This window comes from Phalangium opilio, unplaced genomic scaffold, assembly GCF_054372755.1.
Source record: "Phalangium opilio isolate 3A_F unplaced genomic scaffold, DU_Popi_V2 ptg000070l_1, whole genome shotgun sequence".
Taxonomy (NCBI): Eukaryota; Metazoa; Arthropoda; class Arachnida; order Opiliones; family Phalangiidae; genus Phalangium; species Phalangium opilio.
The window spans coordinates 6,334,856-6,357,787 of NW_028324182.1; the positions used below are offsets into that span (position 1 = coordinate 6,334,856).

The 22,932-nt window shown below is 38.8% G+C and overlaps 5 protein-coding genes across 7 annotated transcripts; 3 read left to right on the forward strand and 2 right to left on the reverse strand.

Moving 5' to 3' along the window:
- Window positions 1–40: 40 nt before the first annotated feature.
- On the forward strand, window positions 41–15,137 carry LOC149661288 (solute carrier family 35 member G1-like). Of its 3 annotated transcripts, XM_089842756.1 has the most exons (5): window positions 41–177; window positions 248–313; window positions 13,852–14,221; window positions 14,288–14,533; window positions 14,603–15,137. In XM_089842756.1, the coding sequence occupies exons 2-5, from the start codon at window positions 263–265 to the stop codon at window positions 15,097–15,099; spliced, it is 1,164 nt and encodes a 387-aa protein (XP_089698882.1). In that variant the 5' UTR covers window positions 41–177; window positions 248–262; the 3' UTR covers window positions 15,100–15,137. The 3 variants fall into 3 exon arrangements, with proteins under 3 accessions (XP_089698882.1, XP_089698881.1, XP_089698880.1); XM_089842755.1 differs by lacking the exon at window positions 41–177 and having other exon boundaries at window positions 195–313; XM_089842754.1 differs by lacking the exons at window positions 41–177; window positions 248–313 and adding an exon at window positions 13,653–13,771.
- LOC149661289 (uncharacterized) lies at window positions 2,101–7,274 on the forward strand. Its single transcript, XM_089842744.1, has 2 exons — window positions 2,101–4,128; window positions 4,220–7,274. The coding sequence occupies exons 1-2, from the start codon at window positions 2,620–2,622 to the stop codon at window positions 6,671–6,673; spliced, it is 3,963 nt and encodes a 1,320-aa protein (XP_089698870.1). The 5' UTR covers window positions 2,101–2,619; the 3' UTR covers window positions 6,674–7,274.
- On the reverse strand, window positions 8,192–12,846 carry LOC149661290 (uncharacterized). Its single transcript, XM_089842745.1, has 2 exons — window positions 11,338–12,846; window positions 8,192–11,246 (listed from the first exon to the last, which is right to left on the reverse strand). The coding sequence occupies exons 1-2, from the start codon at window positions 12,844–12,846 to the stop codon at window positions 8,793–8,795; spliced, it is 3,963 nt and encodes a 1,320-aa protein (XP_089698871.1). The 3' UTR covers window positions 8,192–8,792.
- A 640-nt stretch (window positions 15,138–15,777) lies between the features above and the next one.
- On the forward strand, window positions 15,778–17,216 carry LOC149661291 ((3R)-3-hydroxyacyl-CoA dehydrogenase-like). Its single transcript, XM_089842760.1, has 4 exons — window positions 15,778–15,975; window positions 16,071–16,307; window positions 16,378–16,593; window positions 16,671–17,216. Exons 1-4 carry the CDS (start codon window positions 15,804–15,806, stop codon window positions 16,808–16,810), a joined length of 765 nt encoding a protein of 254 aa, XP_089698886.1. The 5' UTR covers window positions 15,778–15,803; the 3' UTR covers window positions 16,811–17,216.
- Window positions 17,149–19,072, reverse strand: LOC149661292 (chitinase-3-like protein 1). Its single transcript, XM_089843779.1, has 6 exons — window positions 18,885–19,072; window positions 18,366–18,696; window positions 18,062–18,298; window positions 17,643–17,988; window positions 17,458–17,577; window positions 17,149–17,388 (listed from the first exon to the last, which is right to left on the reverse strand). The coding sequence occupies exons 1-6, from the start codon at window positions 19,009–19,011 to the stop codon at window positions 17,248–17,250; spliced, it is 1,302 nt and encodes a 433-aa protein (XP_089699905.1). The 5' UTR covers window positions 19,012–19,072; the 3' UTR covers window positions 17,149–17,247.
- Window positions 19,073–22,932: the final 3,860 nt, after the last annotated feature.

Here is a 22,932-nt window from a genome sequence, read left to right on the forward strand (position 1 = left end):
AGTTTAATGGTTAAAGTCATTAAGAAATAAAACACGGGTGCTTAAAGGGCTTAATTATCAACCACCATAAGTGGATAGTATAGGTTAAACTGACGCGATGAAGAAACTAAACCAAAGTCTACATTCTTCCTATTGATAAAAGTGAAAGTGTCGACCTTGTACTTTGTTTTTGTTGATGTAAGTTTGAAAAACAGGTTTTTTTAAGAAGTCATTGTTTTTAATTAATGCAAAAATGCAACGGCGCTAGAGAATATAGGCAGCAATGAGCCAAGACCGTCCAGTACCATTTGACGTAATAACGGTTGAAAATGGGGTAAGTCGAACTCTTTTAAAATAATGTTTGTTTGCCTTAAATGGACATCAGCTCCATCCTGTCTATCAGTACCGTTTCGTCTCCTTATCCACTCGCATTGTGTACAGATGTACTGATAAACAAATTATCCCATGAAGTAACTATTAGTTCATAGTGTTGTCAAAACACACTGATAAAATGGGGGATAGTTGATCGAGGTATTTGAATATTTAATGCAAATTATGAGAATCAAAGTGCTTTAACTAAAAACCGCGCGAAATACTTGGTGGGAGAACTTGTCTCTTCATTTAAAAGTGAATTTTTTTTTCTTCTTCTTAACCTTGTGGAAAGAATATAAATCTGACGTCAGGTTCTTGCGTAACATGTCGTTGCCCCGGTTCATATTCGTACTTGTAGATTTCCATTCAGTTTGGCTCAATGCCATCATCTCTTGCATCTTTCTCGAGTAACCCGAAACGTCTTATATTTCTATCTGATTTTCTTACTTCAATGTCGAATATGATACATTTGAATAATAAGAAAAAGAGTTACTCGGCGCAACCTTCGAGATTTTTCAGACCAAATTTTAGTTTCAAGTTAGAAGTACGGTTTCATTCCTATCGTGAGTTTCAAAAATATTTCTAGCCGCCACTCGCGAGTAAGTTTTAAGAAAACTAACATTAAAAAGAGTACAGTGCATGCTTATAACAGGTTTGGAAATTTATTTACATATCTTTACCTGTTTTCTAACTTGAAATATCAGATGATTTCAAACAGCGTAAGTTTATAAAGATATGTTAGATACGATTAAGAGTGTGACGTGGTCGGGACTGTCAAAGATTGGTTGAAATTCTTTTACGCATAAGTTTATACGATCTGTTCCATAAGCGTGACACTTCTCATACTTCGTAATGACCAGGCGTCACTTTACGAGAATCACCTTCGTCACTTCATGACAAACTCTCAGTAACCAGTGACAAACTTATGGAACATATCTTATGCTCTGAGCGACGGGCTCAGTAAGTATAGGGAATTAATGGCATTAGCAATATATGTTGTAAACTTATGCAAACAGGAAATCTGAATTCGCATTAAAAACTTCTTTCTGTGTTTACTCTCGCGACATCACCGGTAAAGTTACGATAATTTTCCTAAGATTTGTCTAGCTGTCCATTATTCGTTGGAAGTTTTGAAAAACAATGACTCTTATGACGTATTGTTTATTATTATTATGGTTTTGTCAAAATCTTTTGTGATATTTTATATTCTTTGAACAACTGCAACTTCAGGTTTTTCCCCCTTTATGTTGGAAGTTTAGTATCGTACTTTCACTCTTTCGGTGGCCAAAAAAAAAAATTAAAAAAACCCAATTCTGGGAAATTTCAAAGCTTTTCAAATGGGTACTGTAATGTAACTATTTTTGATCACTTAAATGTATGGCGATTTCCTTCGCGCTAAACTCTTCAGGAAAAATGTAAATAATCAAGGACAACAACACTGCTTAGTTTAAGAGACGGCGCTCAGTATTAATGGAGAAATTAACCAATGAAGATGTTTCGGTTTTGAATAGGATATATAAGTAGTACCTATTTAAGAGTTCATGCACAGGGGAGCCGTGGGGAGCCGGGGCGCCGATGACGCCGTTGCCGCTGTTGGCACCCGACACCAAGTTGGCGCCGTTATCGCTGTTGCCGCCGTTATCACTGAAGTCGCTTCAATCTCCCTCTGACGCCAGATATTTCACGCGCGCCTTATCTTTATTGACTTTGTTAAGGGAAAACATATGTTAGACTTAAGACTAAGCGCCATATTTCCATAGTAAACCACAACTTCGCCTGAAACTAGAATTCATTGCATCATTATTTTGTGGCGCCAGATATTTGTTGGCGCCTTATTGACTTTGACAATGTGGCGGGGAAATACGTAAGTGTAAGCCTATTTTTAAATATCCTAGAATTGTGTATTTTAAATATTTTGATTGGCCATATTTACTTTTCATATATTTGTGAGTATATACGTACTAAAGAAATCATAGGAAAATTTATTCCCTGTGTAAGCAAAATGAGAGTCAGATTTATAAGTGTAGAAATAGGGGAAACCTATATAGCACTTCAACTTTCGAATTATCATGCTTTGGCGCATGCGCTTAATTCACTTCTAATATTGACATGATTAGAGTATAAAAGAACCCCCAACATTAGAGATTGTTTTATTTCGTCCGAGACTCTCGAGTTCTCCAGACAGTTAACACTTAGTAAGAAGTTTTCTTGTAGAAATTATTCTAGAAGTTATTTTATATTCAGATTAAATATAGTTAACTTTTAAAAATGGTAATGTGCGATATTTGCGGACGTAAGTACGTTCAGAATAAAAATCTTTTAAGGCATCAAAAAGAAAAGCATCAAGGCGTTAGACCTAGCTTCTCGTGCACCATTTGTTCGTCTACATTCACAAGGCGTGATAGGTTAGCACGACATTTAAAAGTCCATAACTCTCCCACCGAGTCTATGGCTAAAAAGCAGAAAACTGCTATAATTCCTGACCACTCAACCTCTGTTGCGGATACTTACCCTCCTTCGGTCAACACCGGAAGAGTGTCACCGACCCTCACTCTCGCCGACCTGACACGGCAGGAAAACGAAACTCGACACGCCATCATGAACCGACATGATGGTGTTGGGAGGAAGAGGAAAGCGGACACCCAACCCGCATACGACCCCGACGTACTCGATGACTTAACTAGTCAAGAAAACCGAGACCTGCAAGATCTCATGGACAGAGAAGAGGAAAGGCTAGCAAATGATGAACCGCAACCCATGGTTACCACGCCCGACGTACCCCTTCCCGATCAACTGGAGGAGCTGAACGTATTGAATAATGCGATCTTCTGCGCTAGATTTACGCCTACAATGGTGGAAACCAGCGTGGACCTTTACATTGAAAGGCATAGAGACGCCATAGAGGATTATCTGAGGAATAAACTAGCTCAGGATAGGGGGATTAAATGGTATTTAACTGTTAGAGCACGTTACACACGTGAGTTAGGGAATTCAGAACAGGATGTAGAAATTCTAATATACCATAGAACCCGCAACCTCATTATTTTAACTCCTGATGTTATTCAGGGACAAATAGATCAGGGGATTGTAACGTTAAAACGTTTAATTGAGGAGTATGAAACCCAAGGTAGCGGTTGGACGCTGGATGGAATTATGTTCCTTCAAATTAACATAATATCATATATACCTTTGCATGGGGGTACATATTTTGAGCTTCCGAAAAAACTCGCATCTAAGAAAGCCCTTACCAATGTTAAAAACCACGACAATAAGTGTTTTCTATGGTCAATTTTAGCCCATTTACATCCTGTAGTCAGAAACCCAAGCCGTGTAGAAAATTATCTACAGTTCCGTAATGAATTAGACTTAACGGGAATCACATTCCCTGTAGAGGTAAATGAAAGGATGCTAGGAAAGTTTGAAAGGGTTAATAACCTTTCAATTAATATATTTGGCTTCGAAAATGAGGTGTTCCCCCTTTATGTTAGTTCGAACAGGGTGGAGGAAGCGCGTCAAATAGACCTTTTATTGCTAACCCAGGGGGAGAGTAGGCATTTCTGTTTAATTCGCAATCTGAGCCGTCTTTTGTCATCGTTCACTGCATATAATGGTAGAACCTTCTACTGCCGTTATTGCCTTCACCGTTTTTCCGGTATTGGGTCCGAACAAAGACACGAAGAACATGTTAAAGAGTGTAGCCTACACGGTCCGCAGAAAATCCAAATGCCAGTAAAGGAGCCCATCCTGGAGTTCAAAAACATTGCCTGGCAACAAAAAGTAAGTAACTTTTTCAAAGTATTGAGAGCAACTGTCCCGAAACATATGATGTAAAATCTTAAATTTGTTTCCAATTTTTCTGTTCCATTAGGTGAAGTTCGTCATCTACGCGGATTTCGAGTCAATCTTAAGTAAAATACAGGGATGCGATCAGGACGCTACCCTCTCTTCTTCCACGATAACCTCCCAACACGTTGCCTGCGGGTTCAGCTACGTCATCGTTGGACAAGACGGTTCAGTGTCAAAACCAGTGACGTACAGAGGAATGGACGCGGCGGAAAGGTTTTTACAAAACCTTATACGTGAAGATGAAATCATCCAGGGGAAAATAAAAGCCAACGTACCCATGAACCTGACAAACTCGGAAATGACGGAATTTGTATCAGCCCAAGTCTGCTACCTATGCAGGAAGGCGTTCACCCATGATAACTGCAAAGTTCGGGACCACGACCATACAGATGGGTCCTACAGAGGAGCGGCTCATAATACCTGTAACCTCAAGTTGAAGACATTGAAATTCGTTCCGGTGTTCATGCATAACCTATCCCGCTATGATGCTCACTTGATAATGGACAAAATCGGACTCTTTAAACATCAAGAAATTAAGTGTATCCCGACGAATTCCGAGACTTACATTTCGTTTTCTCTGGGAAATCTACGCTTTCTAGACTCTATCAGGTTTATGCCAGCCTCGCTCGACTCCCTCGTTTCCAACTTGGCCAAGGGAGGTGCGGACAAGTTCAAATGCCTAAACTCTGTTTTCAAACCGGACGAAGTGGAGCATTTACTGAGGAAACAAGTCTACCCGTATGACTATTTCGATCGCGAGGAGAAATTTGACGAGACGGAGTTACCACCGAAGGAGGCTTTTTTCAACTCGCTCACCGATGAAAAGGTTAGTGACGAGGATTATTCCCAAGCCCAAACAGTTTGGGAAAAATTCAGGATCGCTAACCTCGGCGAGTACCATGATTTATACGTCAAAACCGACGTTTTACTCTTGGCTGACGTATTTGAAAACTTCCGAGCCATGTGCTTGGAATATTACAAATTAGACTGCGCTCACGCCTTTACCGGCCCCGGTTTTGCTTGGCAGAGCGCTTTACGTATGACTGGAGTTAAATTAGAACTTCTTTTAGACCCTGATATGCACCTATTTATCGAGAAGGGAATTAGGGGAGGAGTTTCTCTGATAACCCACAGGTTGGCTGAGGCGAATAACAAACATCTTCCTGAAACCTACGACGCTTCGAAACCTAGTTCCTACATCACTTACCTGGACTGTAACAATCTTTATGGAACAGTAATGTGTCACCATTTACCTATGAGGGGTTTCCGATGGTTGCAGCCATGTGAAGATTTCACCAGAGAAGTTATTCTTAACCATCCCGACGATGACCCTCAGGGTTTCATTCTAGAGGTGGATCTTGAATACCCGGACAGTTTACACGTAGAGCATAATTGTCTCCCCCTCGCCCCTGAAAGACGTGTTGTTACCGCCGGCGAACTATCTCCATATTCAATAGATCAATTGAACAAACTAAAACTGAAAATTAAAGATAGTCTTCCCAAATTAGTCCCCTCGCTTTATAACAGAGAAAAATACGTGCTCCATTACCGAAATCTAAAGTTCTACCTCGCTAAAGGTTTGAAATTAGGGAAGGTTCACCGTATTCTCACGTTTGAACAAGGAGCTTGGTTAAAACCCTTTATCGAGTTTAACACGGAGAAGCGGAAGATGGCCGCTAACGCGTTCGAAAAGGATTTCTTCAAACTATGCAACAACTCTGTGTTCGGGAAGACGATGGAGAATCTACGTAACCGCATAAATTTCGACCTTGTGCAAACCCGGGAGATGGCAATCAAGAAAGCGAGTTCTCCGGCGTTCGAAAGGTTTACAGTTTTCAAGAACGACCTAGTTGGAATTCACCAACTGAAGAAATCCTTAACCTTGGACCGACCCATTTATACGGGCTTCACCATTTTAGACTTGTCTAAACTGGTTATGTACGATTTCCATTACAACACCGTGAGAGCTAAATATGGGGAAGCCGCCAAGCTTCTCTTCACAGACACAGATTCCCTGACCTACCAAATCTTCACCGACGATCTGCCCCGAGACTTTGCCGAAAACAAGGAGATGTACGACTTCTCCGATTATCCTCGAGACCATCCCTTGTTCAGCGAGGAGAACAAGAAGGTTCTCGGCAAGTTCAAAGACGAGCTTAATGGAGTACCGATTCAGGAGTTCTGCGGACTCCGTCCGAAGATGTACTCCATCTTGTCGTCGAAAGGGGAAAAGAAGACGGCGAAGGGAATTTGTCGTCGTGTCGTTAAGAAGAAGATTCGTCATGCCGACTACAAGGAATGTCTACTTCAACGTAAACTCACCGTGGAAGAGATGAAAAGAATTGTGAGTTTGAAACATGAACTGTTTTCCGTCACCCAAAAGAAACTCGCATTGAACCCGTGCGATGACAAGCGATACATCATCGACGGTGTGTCTACTTACTCGTTAGGACATTTTAAAATTAGGGATCTATAAAAGCGAGTTTTCCTCCGTAGCCCGGTTTCTCGCTTTATGTAAATTATTTTTCAAATATCTTAGAGCTGTGTAACTTTAATATCTTAGAATTGTATAACTTTTCTAAAAATATCTTTCGTGTAAATTTGTATATGTAAATATGTATAAACTTGCTATTTTTTTTCTTTTTTTTTTTTTTATAAATTTTTGAATGCTGTTGAAAATAAAATAAATATAATTATAATTATGTTAAAGTATTCTTCTCCAAATTTTTCCTACTCTTATTCATTTTTCATGTACGAGGAGGAGGAGAGAGGGGCCCGGCCTCCCCTTCCGTTCAAAGTTTCACTATTTCCGTTCAAAGTTTCACTATTTCCGTTCAAAGTTTCACTATTTCCGTTCAAAGTTTCACTATTTCGGTTCAAAGTTTCACTATTTCCGTTCAAAGTTTCACTATTTCCGTTCAAAGCTTCACTATTTCCGTTCAAAGTTTCACTATTTCCGTTCAAAGCTTCACTATTTCCGTTCAAAGTTTCACTATTTCCGTTCAAAGTTTCACTATTTCCGTTCAAAGTTTCACTAAGGGATTGATTACATCACTTTACATACAGTCTAACAAAAATGCACTTATTCTCCTAAACAAAATTTATCGTAGCATCAATGATTGATAAGTCACAACTCTTACAGAGAAGGGACTGATTTCCGAATTCCAAGTGCTTTATTTGTTTACTTCCTTATCAGCATGATAAGGAACTGTCGGCGGGAAATTCAAAAATCGTACCCTATATAATCAGTTCAGTTCCGAGTTTAATTTTTATTCAGTAGTTGAGCAATTGACGATAAATTTGAAAATGCTAAGCCTATACGAAACGTGTATTTGTTTTAAGACCCCCATTCCCCGATTTCACAACTAATTTAGGAGTCTAGGACGTCTTTGATGGTAACTCGGGTTTATTGGGCCTTGGGTTATCAGAAACTTTTGAAGTGGGCGAATTGGCGACTGATAAGATACAACCTTTGCAGGGGAGGATCAGATATTCATATTCCATGATCCAGGGGGGGGGGGCTCTTTTTTAAACTAGGCGGGTGGTTGCGCCCCCCCCCCCTGGATCATGGAATATGAATATCTGATCCTCCCCTGCAAAGGTTGTATCTTATCAGTCGCCAATTCGCCCACTTCAAAAGTTTCTGATAACCCAAGGCCCAATAAACCCGAGTTACCATCAAAGACGTCCTAGACTCCTAAATTAGTTGTGAAATCGGGGAATGGGGGTCTTAAAACAAATACACGTTTCGTATAGGCTTAGCATTTTCAAATTTATCGTCAATTGCTCAACTACTGAATAAAAATTAAACTCGGAACTGAACTGATTATATAGGGTACGATTTTTGAATTTCCCGCCGACAGTTCCTTATCATGCTGATAAGGAAGTAAACAAATAAAGCACTTGGAATTCGGAAATCAGTCCCTTCTCTGTAAGAGTTGTGACTTATCAATCATTGATGCTACGATAAATTTTGTTTAGGAGAATAAGTGCATTTTTGTTAGACTGTATGTAAAGTGATGTAATCAATCCCTTAGTGAAACTTTGAACGGAAATAGTGAAACTTTGAACGGAAATAGTGAAACTTTGAACGGAAATAGTGAAGCTTTGAACGGAAATAGTGAAACTTTGAACGGAAATAGTGAAGCTTTGAACGGAAATAGTGAAACTTTGAACGGAAATAGTGAAACTTTGAACCGAAATAGTGAAACTTTGAACGGAAATAGTGAAACTTTGAACGGAAATAGTGAAACTTTGAACGGAAATAGTGAAACTTTGAACGGAAGGGGAGGCCGGGCCCCTCTCTCCTCCTCCTCGTACATGAAAAATGAATAAGAGTAGGAAAAATTTGGAGAAGAATACTTTAACATAATTATAATTATATTTATTTTATTTTCAACAGCATTCAAAAATTTATAAAAAAAAAAAAAAGAAAAAAAATAGCAAGTTTATACATATTTACATATACAAATTTACACGAAAGATATTTTTAGAAAAGTTATACAATTCTAAGATATTAAAGTTACACAGCTCTAAGATATTTGAAAAATAATTTACATAAAGCGAGAAACCGGGCTACGGAGGAAAACTCGCTTTTATAGATCCCTAATTTTAAAATGTCCTAACGAGTAAGTAGACACACCGTCGATGATGTATCGCTTGTCATCGCACGGGTTCAATGCGAGTTTCTTTTGGGTGACGGAAAACAGTTCATGTTTCAAACTCACAATTCTTTTCATCTCTTCCACGGTGAGTTTACGTTGAAGTAGACATTCCTTGTAGTCGGCATGACGAATCTTCTTCTTAACGACACGACGACAAATTCCCTTCGCCGTCTTCTTTTCCCCTTTCGACGACAAGATGGAGTACATCTTCGGACGGAGTCCGCAGAACTCCTGAATCGGTACTCCATTAAGCTCGTCTTTGAACTTGCCGAGAACCTTCTTGTTCTCCTCGCTGAACAAGGGATGGTCTCGAGGATAATCGGAGAAGTCGTACATCTCCTTGTTTTCGGCAAAGTCTCGGGGCAGATCGTCGGTGAAGATTTGGTAGGTCAGGGAATCTGTGTCTGTGAAGAGAAGCTTGGCGGCTTCCCCATATTTAGCTCTCACGGTGTTGTAATGGAAATCGTACATAACCAGTTTAGACAAGTCTAAAATGGTGAAGCCCGTATAAATGGGTCGGTCCAAGGTTAAGGATTTCTTCAGTTGGTGAATTCCAACTAGGTCGTTCTTGAAAACTGTAAACCTTTCGAACGCCGGAGAACTCGCTTTCTTGATTGCCATCTCCCGGGTTTGCACAAGGTCGAAATTTATGCGGTTACGTAGATTCTCCATCGTCTTCCCGAACACAGAGTTGTTGCATAGTTTGAAGAAATCCTTTTCGAACGCGTTAGCGGCCATCTTCCGCTTCTCCGTGTTAAACTCGATAAAGGGTTTTAACCAAGCTCCTTGTTCAAACGTGAGAATACGGTGAACCTTCCCTAATTTCAAACCTTTAGCGAGGTAGAACTTTAGATTTCGGTAATGGAGCACGTATTTTTCTCTGTTATAAAGCGAGGGGACTAATTTGGGAAGACTATCTTTAATTTTCAGTTTTAGTTTGTTCAATTGATCTATTGAATATGGAGATAGTTCGCCGGCGGTAACAACACGTCTTTCAGGGGCGAGGGGGAGACAATTATGCTCTACGTGTAAACTGTCCGGGTATTCAAGATCCACCTCTAGAATGAAACCCTGAGGGTCATCGTCGGGATGGTTAAGAATAACTTCTCTGGTGAAATCTTCACATGGCTGCAACCATCGGAAACCCCTCATAGGTAAATGGTGACACATTACTGTTCCATAAAGATTGTTACAGTCCAGGTAAGTGATGTAGGAACTAGGTTTCGAAGCGTCGTAGGTTTCAGGAAGATGTTTGTTATTCGCCTCAGCCAACCTGTGGGTTATCAGAGAAACTCCTCCCCTAATTCCCTTCTCGATAAATAGGTGCATATCAGGGTCTAAAAGAAGTTCTAATTTAACTCCAGTCATACGTAAAGCGCTCTGCCAAGCAAAACCGGGGCCGGTAAAGGCGTGAGCGCAGTCTAATTTGTAATATTCCAAGCACATGGCTCGGAAGTTTTCAAATACGTCAGCCAAGAGTAAAACGTCGGTTTTGACGTATAAATCATGGTACTCGCCGAGGTTAGCGATCCTGAATTTTTCCCAAACTGTTTGGGCTTGGGAATAATCCTCGTCACTAACCTTTTCATCGGTGAGCGAGTTGAAAAAAGCCTCCTTCGGTGGTAACTCCGTCTCGTCAAATTTCTCCTCGCGATCGAAATAGTCATACGGGTAGACTTGTTTCCTCAGTAAATGCTCCACTTCGTCCGGTTTGAAAACAGAGTTTAGGCATTTGAACTTGTCCGCACCTCCCTTGGCCAAGTTGGAAACGAGGGAGTCGAGCGAGGCTGGCATAAACCTGATAGAGTCTAGAAAGCGTAGATTTCCCAGAGAAAACGAAATGTAAGTCTCGGAATTCGTCGGGATACACTTAATTTCTTGATGTTTAAAGAGTCCGATTTTGTCCATTATCAAGTGAGCATCATAGCGGGATAGGTTATGCATGAACACCGGAACGAATTTCAATGTCTTCAACTTGAGGTTACAGGTATTATGAGCCGCTCCTCTGTAGGACCCATCTGTATGGTCGTGGTCCCGAACTTTGCAGTTATCATGGGTGAACGCCTTCCTGCATAGGTAGCAGACTTGGGCTGATACAAATTCCGTCATTTCCGAGTTTGTCAGGTTCATGGGTACGTTGGCTTTTATTTTCCCCTGGATGATTTCATCTTCACGTATAAGGTTTTGTAAAAACCTTTCCGCCGCGTCCATTCCTCTGTACGTCACTGGTTTTGACACTGAACCGTCTTGTCCAACGATGACGTAGCTGAACCCGCAGGCAACGTGTTGGGAGGTTATCGTGGAAGAAGAGAGGGTAGCGTCCTGATCGCATCCCTGTATTTTACTTAAGATTGACTCGAAATCCGCGTAGATGACGAACTTCACCTAATGGAACAGAAAAATTGGAAACAAATTTAAGATTTTACATCATATGTTTCGGGACAGTTGCTCTCAATACTTTGAAAAAGTTACTTACTTTTTGTTGCCAGGCAATGTTTTTGAACTCCAGGATGGGCTCCTTTACTGGCATTTGGATTTTCTGCGGACCGTGTAGGCTACACTCTTTAACATGTTCTTCGTGTCTTTGTTCGGACCCAATACCGGAAAAACGGTGAAGGCAATAACGGCAGTAGAAGGTTCTACCATTATATGCAGTGAACGATGACAAAAGACGGCTCAGATTGCGAATTAAACAGAAATGCCTACTCTCCCCCTGGGTTAGCAATAAAAGGTCTATTTGACGCGCTTCCTCCACCCTGTTCGAACTAACATAAAGGGGGAACACCTCATTTTCGAAGCCAAATATATTAATTGAAAGGTTATTAACCCTTTCAAACTTTCCTAGCATCCTTTCATTTACCTCTACAGGGAATGTGATTCCCGTTAAGTCTAATTCATTACGGAACTGTAGATAATTTTCTACACGGCTTGGGTTTCTGACTACAGGATGTAAATGGGCTAAAATTGACCATAGAAAACACTTATTGTCGTGGTTTTTAACATTGGTAAGGGCTTTCTTAGATGCGAGTTTTTTCGGAAGCTCAAAATATGTACCCCCATGCAAAGGTATATATGATATTATGTTAATTTGAAGGAACATAATTCCATCCAGCGTCCAACCGCTACCTTGGGTTTCATACTCCTCAATTAAACGTTTTAACGTTACAATCCCCTGATCTATTTGTCCCTGAATAACATCAGGAGTTAAAATAATGAGGTTGCGGGTTCTATGGTATATTAGAATTTCTACATCCTGTTCTGAATTCCCTAACTCACGTGTGTAACGTGCTCTAACAGTTAAATACCATTTAATCCCCCTATCCTGAGCTAGTTTATTCCTCAGATAATCCTCTATGGCGTCTCTATGCCTTTCAATGTAAAGGTCCACGCTGGTTTCCACCATTGTAGGCGTAAATCTAGCGCAGAAGATCGCATTATTCAATACGTTCAGCTCCTCCAGTTGATCGGGAAGGGGTACGTCGGGCGTGGTAACCATGGGTTGCGGTTCATCATTTGCTAGCCTTTCCTCTTCTCTGTCCATGAGATCTTGCAGGTCTCGGTTTTCTTGACTAGTTAAGTCATCGAGTACGTCGGGGTCGTATGCGGGTTGGGTGTCCGCTTTCCTCTTCCTCCCAACACCATCATGTCGGTTCATGATGGCGTGTCGAGTTTCGTTTTCCTGCCGTGTCAGGTCGGCGAGAGTGAGGGTCGGTGACACTCTTCCGGTGTTGACCGAAGGAGGGTAAGTATCCGCAACAGAGGTTGAGTGGTCAGGAATTATAGCAGTTTTCTGCTTTTTAGCCATAGACTCGGTGGGAGAGTTATGGACTTTTAAATGTCGTGCTAACCTATCACGCCTTGTGAATGTAGACGAACAAATGGTGCACGAGAAGCTAGGTCTAACGCCTTGATGCTTTTCTTTTTGATGCCTTAAAAGATTTTTATTCTGAACGTACTTACGTCCGCAAATATCGCACATTACCATTTTTAAAAGTTAACTATATTTAATCTGAATATAAAATAACTTCTAGAATAATTTCTACAAGAAAACTTCTTACTAAGTGTTAACTGTCTGGAGAACTCGAGAGTCTCGGACGAAATAAAACAATCTCTAATGTTGGGGGTTCTTTTATACTCTAATCATGTCAATATTAGAAGTGAATTAAGCGCATGCGCCAAAGCATGATAATTCGAAAGTTGAAGTGCTATATAGGTTTCCCCTATTTCTACACTTATAAATCTGACTCTCATTTTGCTTACACAGGGAATAAATTTTCCTATGATTTCTTTAGTACGTATATACTCACAAATATATGAAAAGTAAATATGGCCAATCAAAATATTTAAAATACACAATTCTAGGATATTTAAAAATAGGCTTACACTTACGTATTTCCCCGCCACATTGTCAAAGTCAATAAGGCGCCAACAAATATCTGGCGCCACAAAATAATGATGCAATGAATTCTAGTTTCAGGCGAAGTTGTGGTTTACTATGGAAATATGGCGCTTAGTCTTAAGTCTAACATATGTTTTCCCTTAACAAAGTCAATAAAGATAAGGCGCGCGTGAAATATCTGGCGTCAGAGGGAGATTGAAGCGACTTCAGTGATAACGGCGGCAACAGCGATAACGGCGCCAACTTGGTGTCGGGTGCCAACAGCGGCAACGGCGTCATCGGCGCCCCGGCTCCCCACGGCTCCCCTGTGCATGAACTCTTAAATAGGTACTACTTATATAAGATATAGTCGTACGAAATTAATCACGTTGGTTAAAATCCAGAATATTCATTTATTAAAATGGAGTTGTTACGAATAGATTGGAATTTACAATGGAGAGTTTGGCGCGTTCTTAAACCATCTTGGAAGGTTTTTCAGTTAAGATTTTACCTATTGCTAACAGCCTTTCAGGTATTTTAATCGAAAAATGTTAATTTAAAATTTTTAAAAGTTTCTCTGTTTTGTGGATTTCTCCCGCGTTTTTTAATTAGGAGACAATCATGGTGGAGTTACGCGCTAATAACCGGCGCTGTAAATACGCGGACAATATCAAGTACTTAAGTCCCAGAGACGCGGCATTGGCTTTAAACCATTCTTCCGATTCGGACAATAGTGCTGAGATTCAGCGGGATCCTGGTCCGGAAAACCCTAATGTGACGGGTACCAGACGAACGCTATGTCTGTTTGGAGGGATCGCCTTGACTTTGTTAGGTAGTTTTCAAATGTCACTGAATTCGGTCATCGTGAAACACGTCTCCAATATAAACGCGTCCGAGATGGCCCTCTTCCGGTTCCTAATTCTCTTCATTTTATCGTTACCTTACGTCATTCATAGTCAAAATAGAGTCATGGGTGTTCCTGGTAAGTGTCTGCTTCTTTATATCTGCATCCATGACGCGGTTTTTTTTTAATTTGTTACAAATATAGGGCAGAGGTTGCCTTTATTTTTGCGTGGCGCTTTGGGTGGAGTGTCCATATACTTGTCTTACTGCGCAACAAAGTTGATGCCCATTGCGGAAGCTTCAATCATTATTTCAACAACTCCCATTTTTGTGACGATCTTAGCCAGAATTTACTTGAAAGAAAAGATTGACGCGATACACATCGTGTCTTTGACGCTGACGGTCGCTGGTTTGTGTCTTCTAGTCAGACTTCCCGTCATAATTATGACTGGTAAGATCAAAAGGTTTTAGGGAAGTTTAGGAATTGTTTGCTAAGCCTAATTGGTTGGTCACTCTAAAGGTTCAACAGTAAAATTCGCCAACACGTCATATTGGGTGGGGTTTTCCTGCGCCTTCCTTTCGGCCTTTACCGGAGCGTGTGCCTTAGTTTTCGTCCGTAAATTGAAGGCGGTTCACGTTTCAGTTATAATATTCAATTTCTCATGGATAGCTATTATTGAAATGTTGGTAGTGAATTTTTTCAGCGTTCAACGTTTTGTCTTGCCCTCTTGCGGTTTGGATAGCGTCTTGGTCATTGTCTTGGGCTTCTTTAGCTTCGGAGGACAATTATGCTTCACTTATGCCCTACGTTTCGACGAAGCCAGTACCGTATCCGTCACGCGTTTTGCAAGTAGGGTCATTCTAGTGTTTTTATGGCAAACATTCATTTTCGGACGGACTCCCCATCTCTACAGTATTGGAGCTGCGGTTTTAGTGTCTGTTTCGGTCATATTGACCACGCTAAGAAAATACTTAAAGGATAAGATTGATAAATCTCTTGGGAAATCAGTTACCTAATAATTGGAATATAATAAAGATGTTTTTATTATAATAGTTCTGAAGCGTTTTTGAATTTTCAAAAATTTCGTAGTTTTTAAACAAATCTTGTATTGACCTTGATTTAAATATGCCTACTTTTCTTTTTCGACTTTCTTTGCGAATACACGGTAAAAGCATGGATAAAGAATGCGCGTGAGGAAATTTGTTTTCACTCTATAGGATCGGCAACTCCCTATCTCGAGCGACAGCTTATTCTGTATATACTCTGTTACAACATCGGTTGTCAGCACGCGCAAAGCTAGGTCTCGATGTAACCATAGATGTAACCTAGCTTTGCGCGTGCTGACAAGAGACAAAAAACTTCAGGATATTTTAAACGATTTTAAATCCTGAAGATCCTGAAGTTTTTTGTCTCTTGACAGCACGCGCAAGGCTAGATTACATAGAGACCTATCTTTGCGCGTGCTGACAACCGATGTTGTAACAGAGTATATACAGAATAAGCTGTCGTTCGAGATAGGGAGTTGCCGATCCTATAGCGTGAAAACAAATTTCCTCACGCGCATTCTTTATCCATGGTAAAAGCCAAGGTTAGTAAAGTATAAAATCGCTATAAAAGCATCCCGTCATTAAAATTCAAAATTTCCCGCCAAAACGAAAAACTTGACACGTGTTTTACTTATTTCCGGTAAATGCAAAAAGGGTATTTAAACTTTTTCAAGATGGCCGCAGGTTTAAGTCAGCTTCTCGCCGGTCGCTTTACCGTAATTTCTGGAGCTGGAAGTGGAATTGGTAGAGCCGTAGCTGTTTTGTTTTCCAAAGAAGGTTCGCAGTTAGCTTTAGCGGATATAAACCTTAAAAGTTGCCACGAAACTTTAGGCCTTGTAACCAAAGGTTTGTAAATTTGTCACTAAGCCTTGGCCAATAATGATATCTGATTATGAAGGGAGGAAGCGAATTAAGCGGCATTAAAATATGATGAATTTTAGATTTAAAACATTATTGTCATGAAGTTGATGTCTCTAAATCGGATTCTGTTACAAATTTATTTGAGTCTATTAAAAAGGAGCACAGTAAAATTCCGGATGTAGTTGTAAATTGTGCAGGGATTACCCGTGATGGTTTAATGGTTGATATGACAGAAGCCCAGTTTGATGAAGTAATCAACATTAATCTTAAAGGAACCTACCTAATGACTCAAATTGCTAGCAAATACATGATTCAAGGTACGTATCCTACTCATTTAAACTCATATTTTACTTAAATCTAGGTTGGTATGTTACTAAATAATTATAGAAAATATGACAAATGGTTCAATTGTCAACATATCAAGCATATCAGGAAAAATAGGTAATTTTGGACAATGCAATTATGCCGCGTCCAAAGCCGGTGTTGAATCCTTGACGAAAACCGCGTCAAAGGAACTTGGAAAATTTGGTATTAGATGCAATGTTGTTATGCCTGGTTTTATTGATACTCCTATGGTGGAAACTGTACCAGCTAAAGTTAAAGGTATATTTTGTTAGGTTAAGCCAACAAGAATAAAAATTGGAAGTTGATAACTTCAAATATGGTGGGTGAATTTTTAGGAATGTTGCTTAAGCAAATTCCATTGGGTCGTTTCGGTACTCCGACTGAAGTGGCTGAGGCTATCTGTTTCTTGGCTTCTGATAGAAGTTCCTATCTTACTGGAACAACTATACAAATTTCTGGGGGATTTTATACCTAATAATAGTACAAATTATATACTATAACTATTTTTAGTTGAAACAATTGTAATGTTCAAATGAAAATCATGGAAGGTGGGGGGAAAGTAATTTTTATATGATTCCATTATTATTATTACCAACTACAATACTTTAAGGTCAACAAATTACTCAATCTTATATTTTGGGAGGGGCTTTTAAGATCAAATGAATATCTACTCAACATTAATTACCTGATTAAAGATAATGCTAAAATAATTATAAGCTCAATAAACGCTACTTATAGTATAAATTATACAGACACCTATTTTAGCTCAAAATGAGCTGAAGAAGATGAAAAATAAATAATATATTTCAAATATTTTTGTATGATGATCAAATGTTTAATTCTATGAAATCTTTCAAAATAAATATTTTTTCGCAAATTTACATACACGCATGTTTTGCAAGATGACATACATTAGTATCCCTTTTTAAGGGCTCGCCAAATGGCTCTGTGTAAAGGGAACTTGTATTTTCCGTCGCATTTTCCTTCCCAATCATCCGTATTTAAACTAAACGCCATGACACCTCCACAACCGATTTCTTTCGCCCAAACAGCCTATGAAAGAATAGTTCAAAAATTGGCGTTTGCCTGTTTTTGTTATGTCCTTTAATGTTGTGATAGTACCTTCACTGTGACGCTGTAAGGGTCCTCGTAAGAAATCCAATCACTGTCTCTAAACGCGAAAGGAACTTGACCATAACTGTCCAATAAGGACTTGGCACCTTTTTTTAAAAAATCGCACACCTAAAAGATGAAGTTTATCGTAAATATTTTAGCAAATATTGTTTTATGAGTTCTTGGCTTCTTACTCCAGAGTAATCCAGTAACCCTTGGCCTAATCCCGGTCCTTTTGCGGGGGACATGACGTGAAACTGGTTATTATATTTTAAGGTGTATGTCCTGGCGTAGGTCGTGACGCCGATATTAATTTTAGCCTTTGGCATCCCCAATATGACCCAGTTATCGACTGACCAAGCCACATTGCGACTTAGTTCGTCTCCTTTAGCACCCAGTCTACTGAAAAGTGGACTGTGATGGGCGGTGTAAGACCAACTAGTCTGGTAATAGTAATAGTCGTAGGACATCAAATTAATGAAGTCCAAGTGCCTAGAAGTGATTAAAACAAAATTGGATATAAGAACTGAAGACCGTTCGCTATCGTCTATTGCTACGAGCTTTTCATTTCGCTTTTAACAGTTCAGCGCGTATTTGGGTCTTAAGTACTTACTTGGCCATCTTTTTAATGTCGTATGACTTGACCAACAGGGGTGGTAAAGCCGCGACGGTGGCCGATAGTATTATTGGTTTTTCCTTCTCTTTGAAAGTGGTTTTCAATTCTTCCAATAGAACGGGAAACCACTGCCTGTCTGTAGTCTTCCCTTCGTGAAATCCAGGGAATTCCCAATCGAAATCCAGTCCGTCAAAGTGATAATCCTCAAACAAATCCAAAACTGAATATATAAACCTGAAAAAACACCGTTTTAGTTCATGGTAACCCTGTGGTCAAAATATAATGGCTTTAATTACGTTACCTGTATCTAAAAAACCAGGATGATATCATTTTAGTCATCGCTCCTCCTGGCCCCGCACCAATGGCTAAAATGACCTTCATATCGGCGTGCTTTGTCTTGAGGTCAAGTAGTTTCTTTAGCCGTTTCCAGTCATCCAGGTCTTGCACCGTTAGTGTTAGGGTATCGGGGTCTAGGGTGGCGTATCCCACCAGGAGATGGGTGCAATGAATATCCGTTATGTTTTCGGGTTGCAAACGGTAACCGTGTACCATATCATTTTCCAAGTAGTAATTGCACACTACTCTCATATTCTTTTTGACATGTTCGGCCTCTTCTCTCTCTTTCTGTTCCTCTAAAAATCAAGTTCAAGTGTTTTGAGAAAGATCTCTGGTTTTTCAAATGTATAAGTAACTGAACAAGCGAAATTTGCTTCTTATTTATAATTATCCCATCACCCATGGACCGCGACAAAACTTACACTATATATTGAATACCTATACATAATTTAAACATCGAAAGAAAAACTTAATTAGTACTTACTCATTTTTTGTTCTTCAATTTTTTTGATCATGGTATCCCTGTTGCTAATATACTTGTCGTGCATCCGGTAATAATTACCAACCGTCATTAAAAGCGCGATGGTTCCGTAGGTGTACGGATTAATCATCTTTGGTTCAATTACCCACACAAAACAAACGAATCAACAGTTTTAACAATTTATGAAATAGATTCCCGTTCGTATCGACGAATAAAATAATTATGCTTTTTTTGGAAGAAAAACGCGTAACAGTAACTGATAATAAAACTAGCTTCTTGACAAGTGTTCCACTAAGAGTAACGGGGACAGAAACCCGTTGATTTTTACCCCGTTCGTACCAGACACGTTCCTCTTGGATACTCTTCCATCAAGATCAAGGTGTAATCCCTTTAAGAGTAAGAATTTTCTACACCCAAAAAGTCTCCTATGACGTCTTAACTCTCAAACAAACTAGCTCGATTATCGATATCCCCTGAGTTACCTGTTAACTCCCTCCCCCCCCCCACCGTTGCTAATATACCTGTCTCTAATCATGATGTCGTTCTTAAAACCAACCTCTTTGCCCCCTGGGTAAACAAACTATAAATTATACTCTATATATATATTTATAGATATTTGTCCTTGTTTTTAAATCATTTAGGATAGGATTCAATTCGCACGTATATAGATAATGGGGGTAAAGAGAGTTCTGGCGACTTTCATGATGCATTAATATTTATTACATCAGTTATTTATGGACTCTTTTAGTTATGGAAGGTAATTAATACGTATTCATTTAGTATTCGAGTTTCTAGGGATCAGGATAAACCAAAATATTTATAGTTCTGGGCCCCGTAAATAACCTAGCTCTCTCGGGTGTTTTAATTAAATATTCCTCAATTAGGGTATAAGTCACTGTAGAATGATTTAAATTTTCATAGATAGTGTCCATTTATGTCTTTCTAATTCTTGTTAACTTTGATCAATTCTTTCGAATTGGAAATTGAGTTTCCAATTTTAGAAAGCCTTTGGTTTTGTATCAAAACCCAACCTTCAAAGAAGAGTCTAGAAAAGTAAAATAGTTGGAATTTCAAGGGTAAGATTTATTTTTTTATTTTTATGTACTTCAAAGGAAATCAACTATTTCAGAGAGCTTGACAAATAACAAAGATTGTTTGCGAGAAGCAAATAGATTTCGTGATAATCAAACAGACGTACGCGTCATTTCACTCTAGTTATTTATTTACCTCTCGTAACTTCTCATTTCATCCATAGTAATCTTCTTTAACTCTTTCTTTAATTAGCGTCTTAAAGAAGGTGTTAACTATCATGTCATTACTCAACACCGCCTAAAACGTTCGGTAGCTACTTGCGTGGTTGTGAACCAGCAGCTGACCTTTCCCGAATCGTTGTGGGAGTCAAAATAGCGGTATTACAAGCCTGGGAAATGTTTTTTTTTTTTTCAGAAAACGGGGTAAAATGTCAAATCTCCTCATTAACATTCATAAGTATTTCGAATGCGTATTTTACGGGGCGTTGACATTGTGACATTATACTAGGCAGGCATATATTTTTTTCTTGCAAACTATCCAAAAGGTTGGATAAATGTACTCGATTCAAACTTAATCCGAAGAAATAATACATTATCTTGTATATTATTGCTACATTAAGGTTTACCCGGCGGTGATTTCATGAATTTTTTTATTTTTTTTCAACTTAATTCCAAGCCCGGATCCGTACAAGGAAACGTTGATGAGGAATCTTATAGATTCAATTTCAAAATTCAACCCCAATATGCAATTTATATGATGCTAAGAGCTTCTCCCCATATACTTTTTAGTATGATCATACGTAACATAACAAGGATAAGTATGCCTTTTAAGAAAATATTGAGTTAATTTTGAGTTTAATCATCACGAAATATTTTTAAATCATAAGGTCTTGAAACACTTCGTAAGGGATAGGAAAACCTTATCATGAGCAAATAGAGAATAGGATGTATCAAGGTCTCTCGAAATTTCACTGCGTGATTTAAAGCTATATATAGTTACTTATTGTGGTTATGGTACTTATGGATGGTGAAATAAAGCCACATAGTTACGTAAGGCATATTCTACTTGGATACAAACTAGGGCTTGAAGTCGATGGATGATGATTTGAAGAAGATATATTCCCCGCTAGTCGCCCCTAGATTTATTCAGCTTTTTATTTTAACCCTTTGAGGGAAATTCTAGCGATTTATTCTGACCCACAGCCAGGAAGGAGGCTTTAGGCAATATTAACTGTCTCTTATTATTAGGTATTTCCCTGAAGCCTTGTTTCACAAACCCCCTCCCACCCCTCCTCAATCTTTATTTCGTTCGCCCTACTTAAATAATCAATCTTCTCTCTCTCTCTCTCTCCTGTTTTACTTGGAAGTTGCAACCGCTTGTTCGAAACAAGTTTTACCTTGCCGTAGCCACGGGTACAAGTTAAAAATTGTTTTAAATTCTATAAGGTGTAAAGGTTTTTAATTACACAATATTGGGTGATCGGTAGGAAGGGGAGGAGATTAATTAAAGGGGCAACATAAACCAATAATACTCTTCGAAGTATGGCCTGCCGTAGAGAACTAAAGACACTATTCCATGCGCAAGACAAAATTATAAATCAGTAAATCATTCGAAGATATTTCATGATGATTTTCACCTTACCTTTAAGATAATGATCTGGTATTGGTTTTTGGGTATTTTCCCTTATAAATTTGACCTAACTTTATTATTACATATTATTATTTCAATTGATACTTTTTTTTGCTTTGTTTATGTATGTGATAAGATAGTTCTTTATAGTTGTATCCTCTTGGGTAAATTCCCCAGTCGCTATTTTTTAACTCTTTCGTTATTATGAAATATCATCCTTAACCCAGAAAGGTTTCCACGAACCTGCAATGGAAATACAAAAGGTAGTTTATTTTCCTTCAAATTTTAAATCCAATTTCGTGGAAAACTCATTTTCGTTTTTTTTTTTTTAAATATGAATTTCACACCATCTACCTACTACCTAGGCTCTGGGAATTTCGGGGGATGGTTGTTTCGGACAATGTCCTGTAGTTCCTATATAATCCTATATTTTTGAACCTATCCTATATTATTATCCTATAATTTCATGAAAGATCCTATAATATCCTATAGTTTTAACTTAGTCGAAGATTTCGTATAATTTAATATCAAAATTTAGCTCTTTTATCGAGATCACATTTGACTAGGCATATATCTCTACAGACAGACACACCTTTAGACTATAATCTGCACATTCTTCATTATCTACATGAACTCCCGACACACGTGTAGATAATGAAGAAGAAATGATCCTATACCCCTTAAATGAATTTAGAAAACTGGAAAAATTGGTTCACTCGAGCCATCTTACGGATTATAGCAAAGATATTCTTAAAAATAATAAAAACCTGTTTCAGTTTTCTTGTTGTAAGTAATTCGCGTATAGTTTCGCCATATGTTCTTATTCTAAATACCTCCCGTTGATTTTTATATTACGTCCTGAAATATTTTTTAACTAGGCTCGGTTCAACGTTCTTGGCGCCTTTTTTACGTTTCTAATTATAGAAGAAAAAATATTTACTACAGGGTTACTACGAACAAGGTCCTACTTGTAACTTCAAAGACATTTGAGGTTCAAAGTGATGAGCGAGATTCTCAGAGACAAGGGGCTAATAAGGTCAGGAAAGGTTAGAGTTTTAGCGACTAATTTATAATAGTTTAATATTACTCTGAATTGCGACGTTTTCATCAGAAAATAAGCTTCCGTTATTGCTAAGAACATTAAAAATTAATTTAATTAGTAGTGAAAGTCGTGTTTTCCCCTGCATTTTTAACCACTGCCCCTGGTAGCGAGCTTCCCCGATTAACACGTGGAGTTTTCGGCCAGCCCACTTACAGGGGCAACCTCGAATTTTCTTCTTATAACAGGTTTTAATTCATTTTATATACATTTATAAAACCTTATTTTTTATTTCAAAATTCTTATATTACTTAAATTAAAAAGGTAAAAACCAGTTTTAAAATTCCGTCC

Bases quoted from the DNA above. Each gene is read 5' to 3' on its own strand.
- LOC149661289 (XM_089842744.1), top strand. From the start codon at position 2,620: ATGGTAATGTGCGATATTTGCGGACGTAAGTACGTTCAGAATAAAAAT. The intron at 4,129-4,219 runs GTAAGTAACTTT...CTGTTCCATTAG, and splicing joins ACATTGCCTGGCAACAAAAA to GTGAAGTTCGTCATCTACGC.
- LOC149661288 (XM_089842754.1), top strand. From the start codon at position 13,661: ATGGAGTTGTTACGAATAGATTGGAATTTACAATGGAGAGTTTGGCGC. The intron at 13,772-13,851 runs GTATTTTAATCG...TTTTTTAATTAG, and splicing joins TATTGCTAACAGCCTTTCAG to GAGACAATCATGGTGGAGTT. The intron at 14,534-14,602 runs GTAAGATCAAAA...GTCACTCTAAAG, and splicing joins TCCCGTCATAATTATGACTG to GTTCAACAGTAAAATTCGCC.
- LOC149661291 (XM_089842760.1), top strand. From the start codon at position 15,804: ATGGCCGCAGGTTTAAGTCAGCTTCTCGCCGGTCGCTTTACCGTAATT. The intron at 16,308-16,377 runs GTACGTATCCTA...AAATAATTATAG, and splicing joins TAGCAAATACATGATTCAAG to AAAATATGACAAATGGTTCA. The intron at 16,594-16,670 runs GTATATTTTGTT...GTGAATTTTTAG, and splicing joins TGTACCAGCTAAAGTTAAAG to GAATGTTGCTTAAGCAAATT.
- LOC149661292 (XM_089843779.1), bottom strand. From the start codon at position 19,011: ATGATTAATCCGTACACCTACGGAACCATCGCGCTTTTAATGACGGTT. The intron at 17,989-18,061 runs GTAAGTACTTAA...AATAGACGATAG, and splicing joins GACATTAAAAAGATGGCCAA to CGAACGGTCTTCAGTTCTTA. The intron at 17,578-17,642 runs GTAAGAAGCCAA...TTCATCTTTTAG, and splicing joins GGTTACTGGATTACTCTGGA to GTGTGCGATTTTTTAAAAAA.
- LOC149661290 (XM_089842745.1), bottom strand. From the start codon at position 12,846: ATGGTAATGTGCGATATTTGCGGACGTAAGTACGTTCAGAATAAAAAT. The intron at 11,247-11,337 runs GTAAGTAACTTT...CTGTTCCATTAG, and splicing joins ACATTGCCTGGCAACAAAAA to GTGAAGTTCGTCATCTACGC.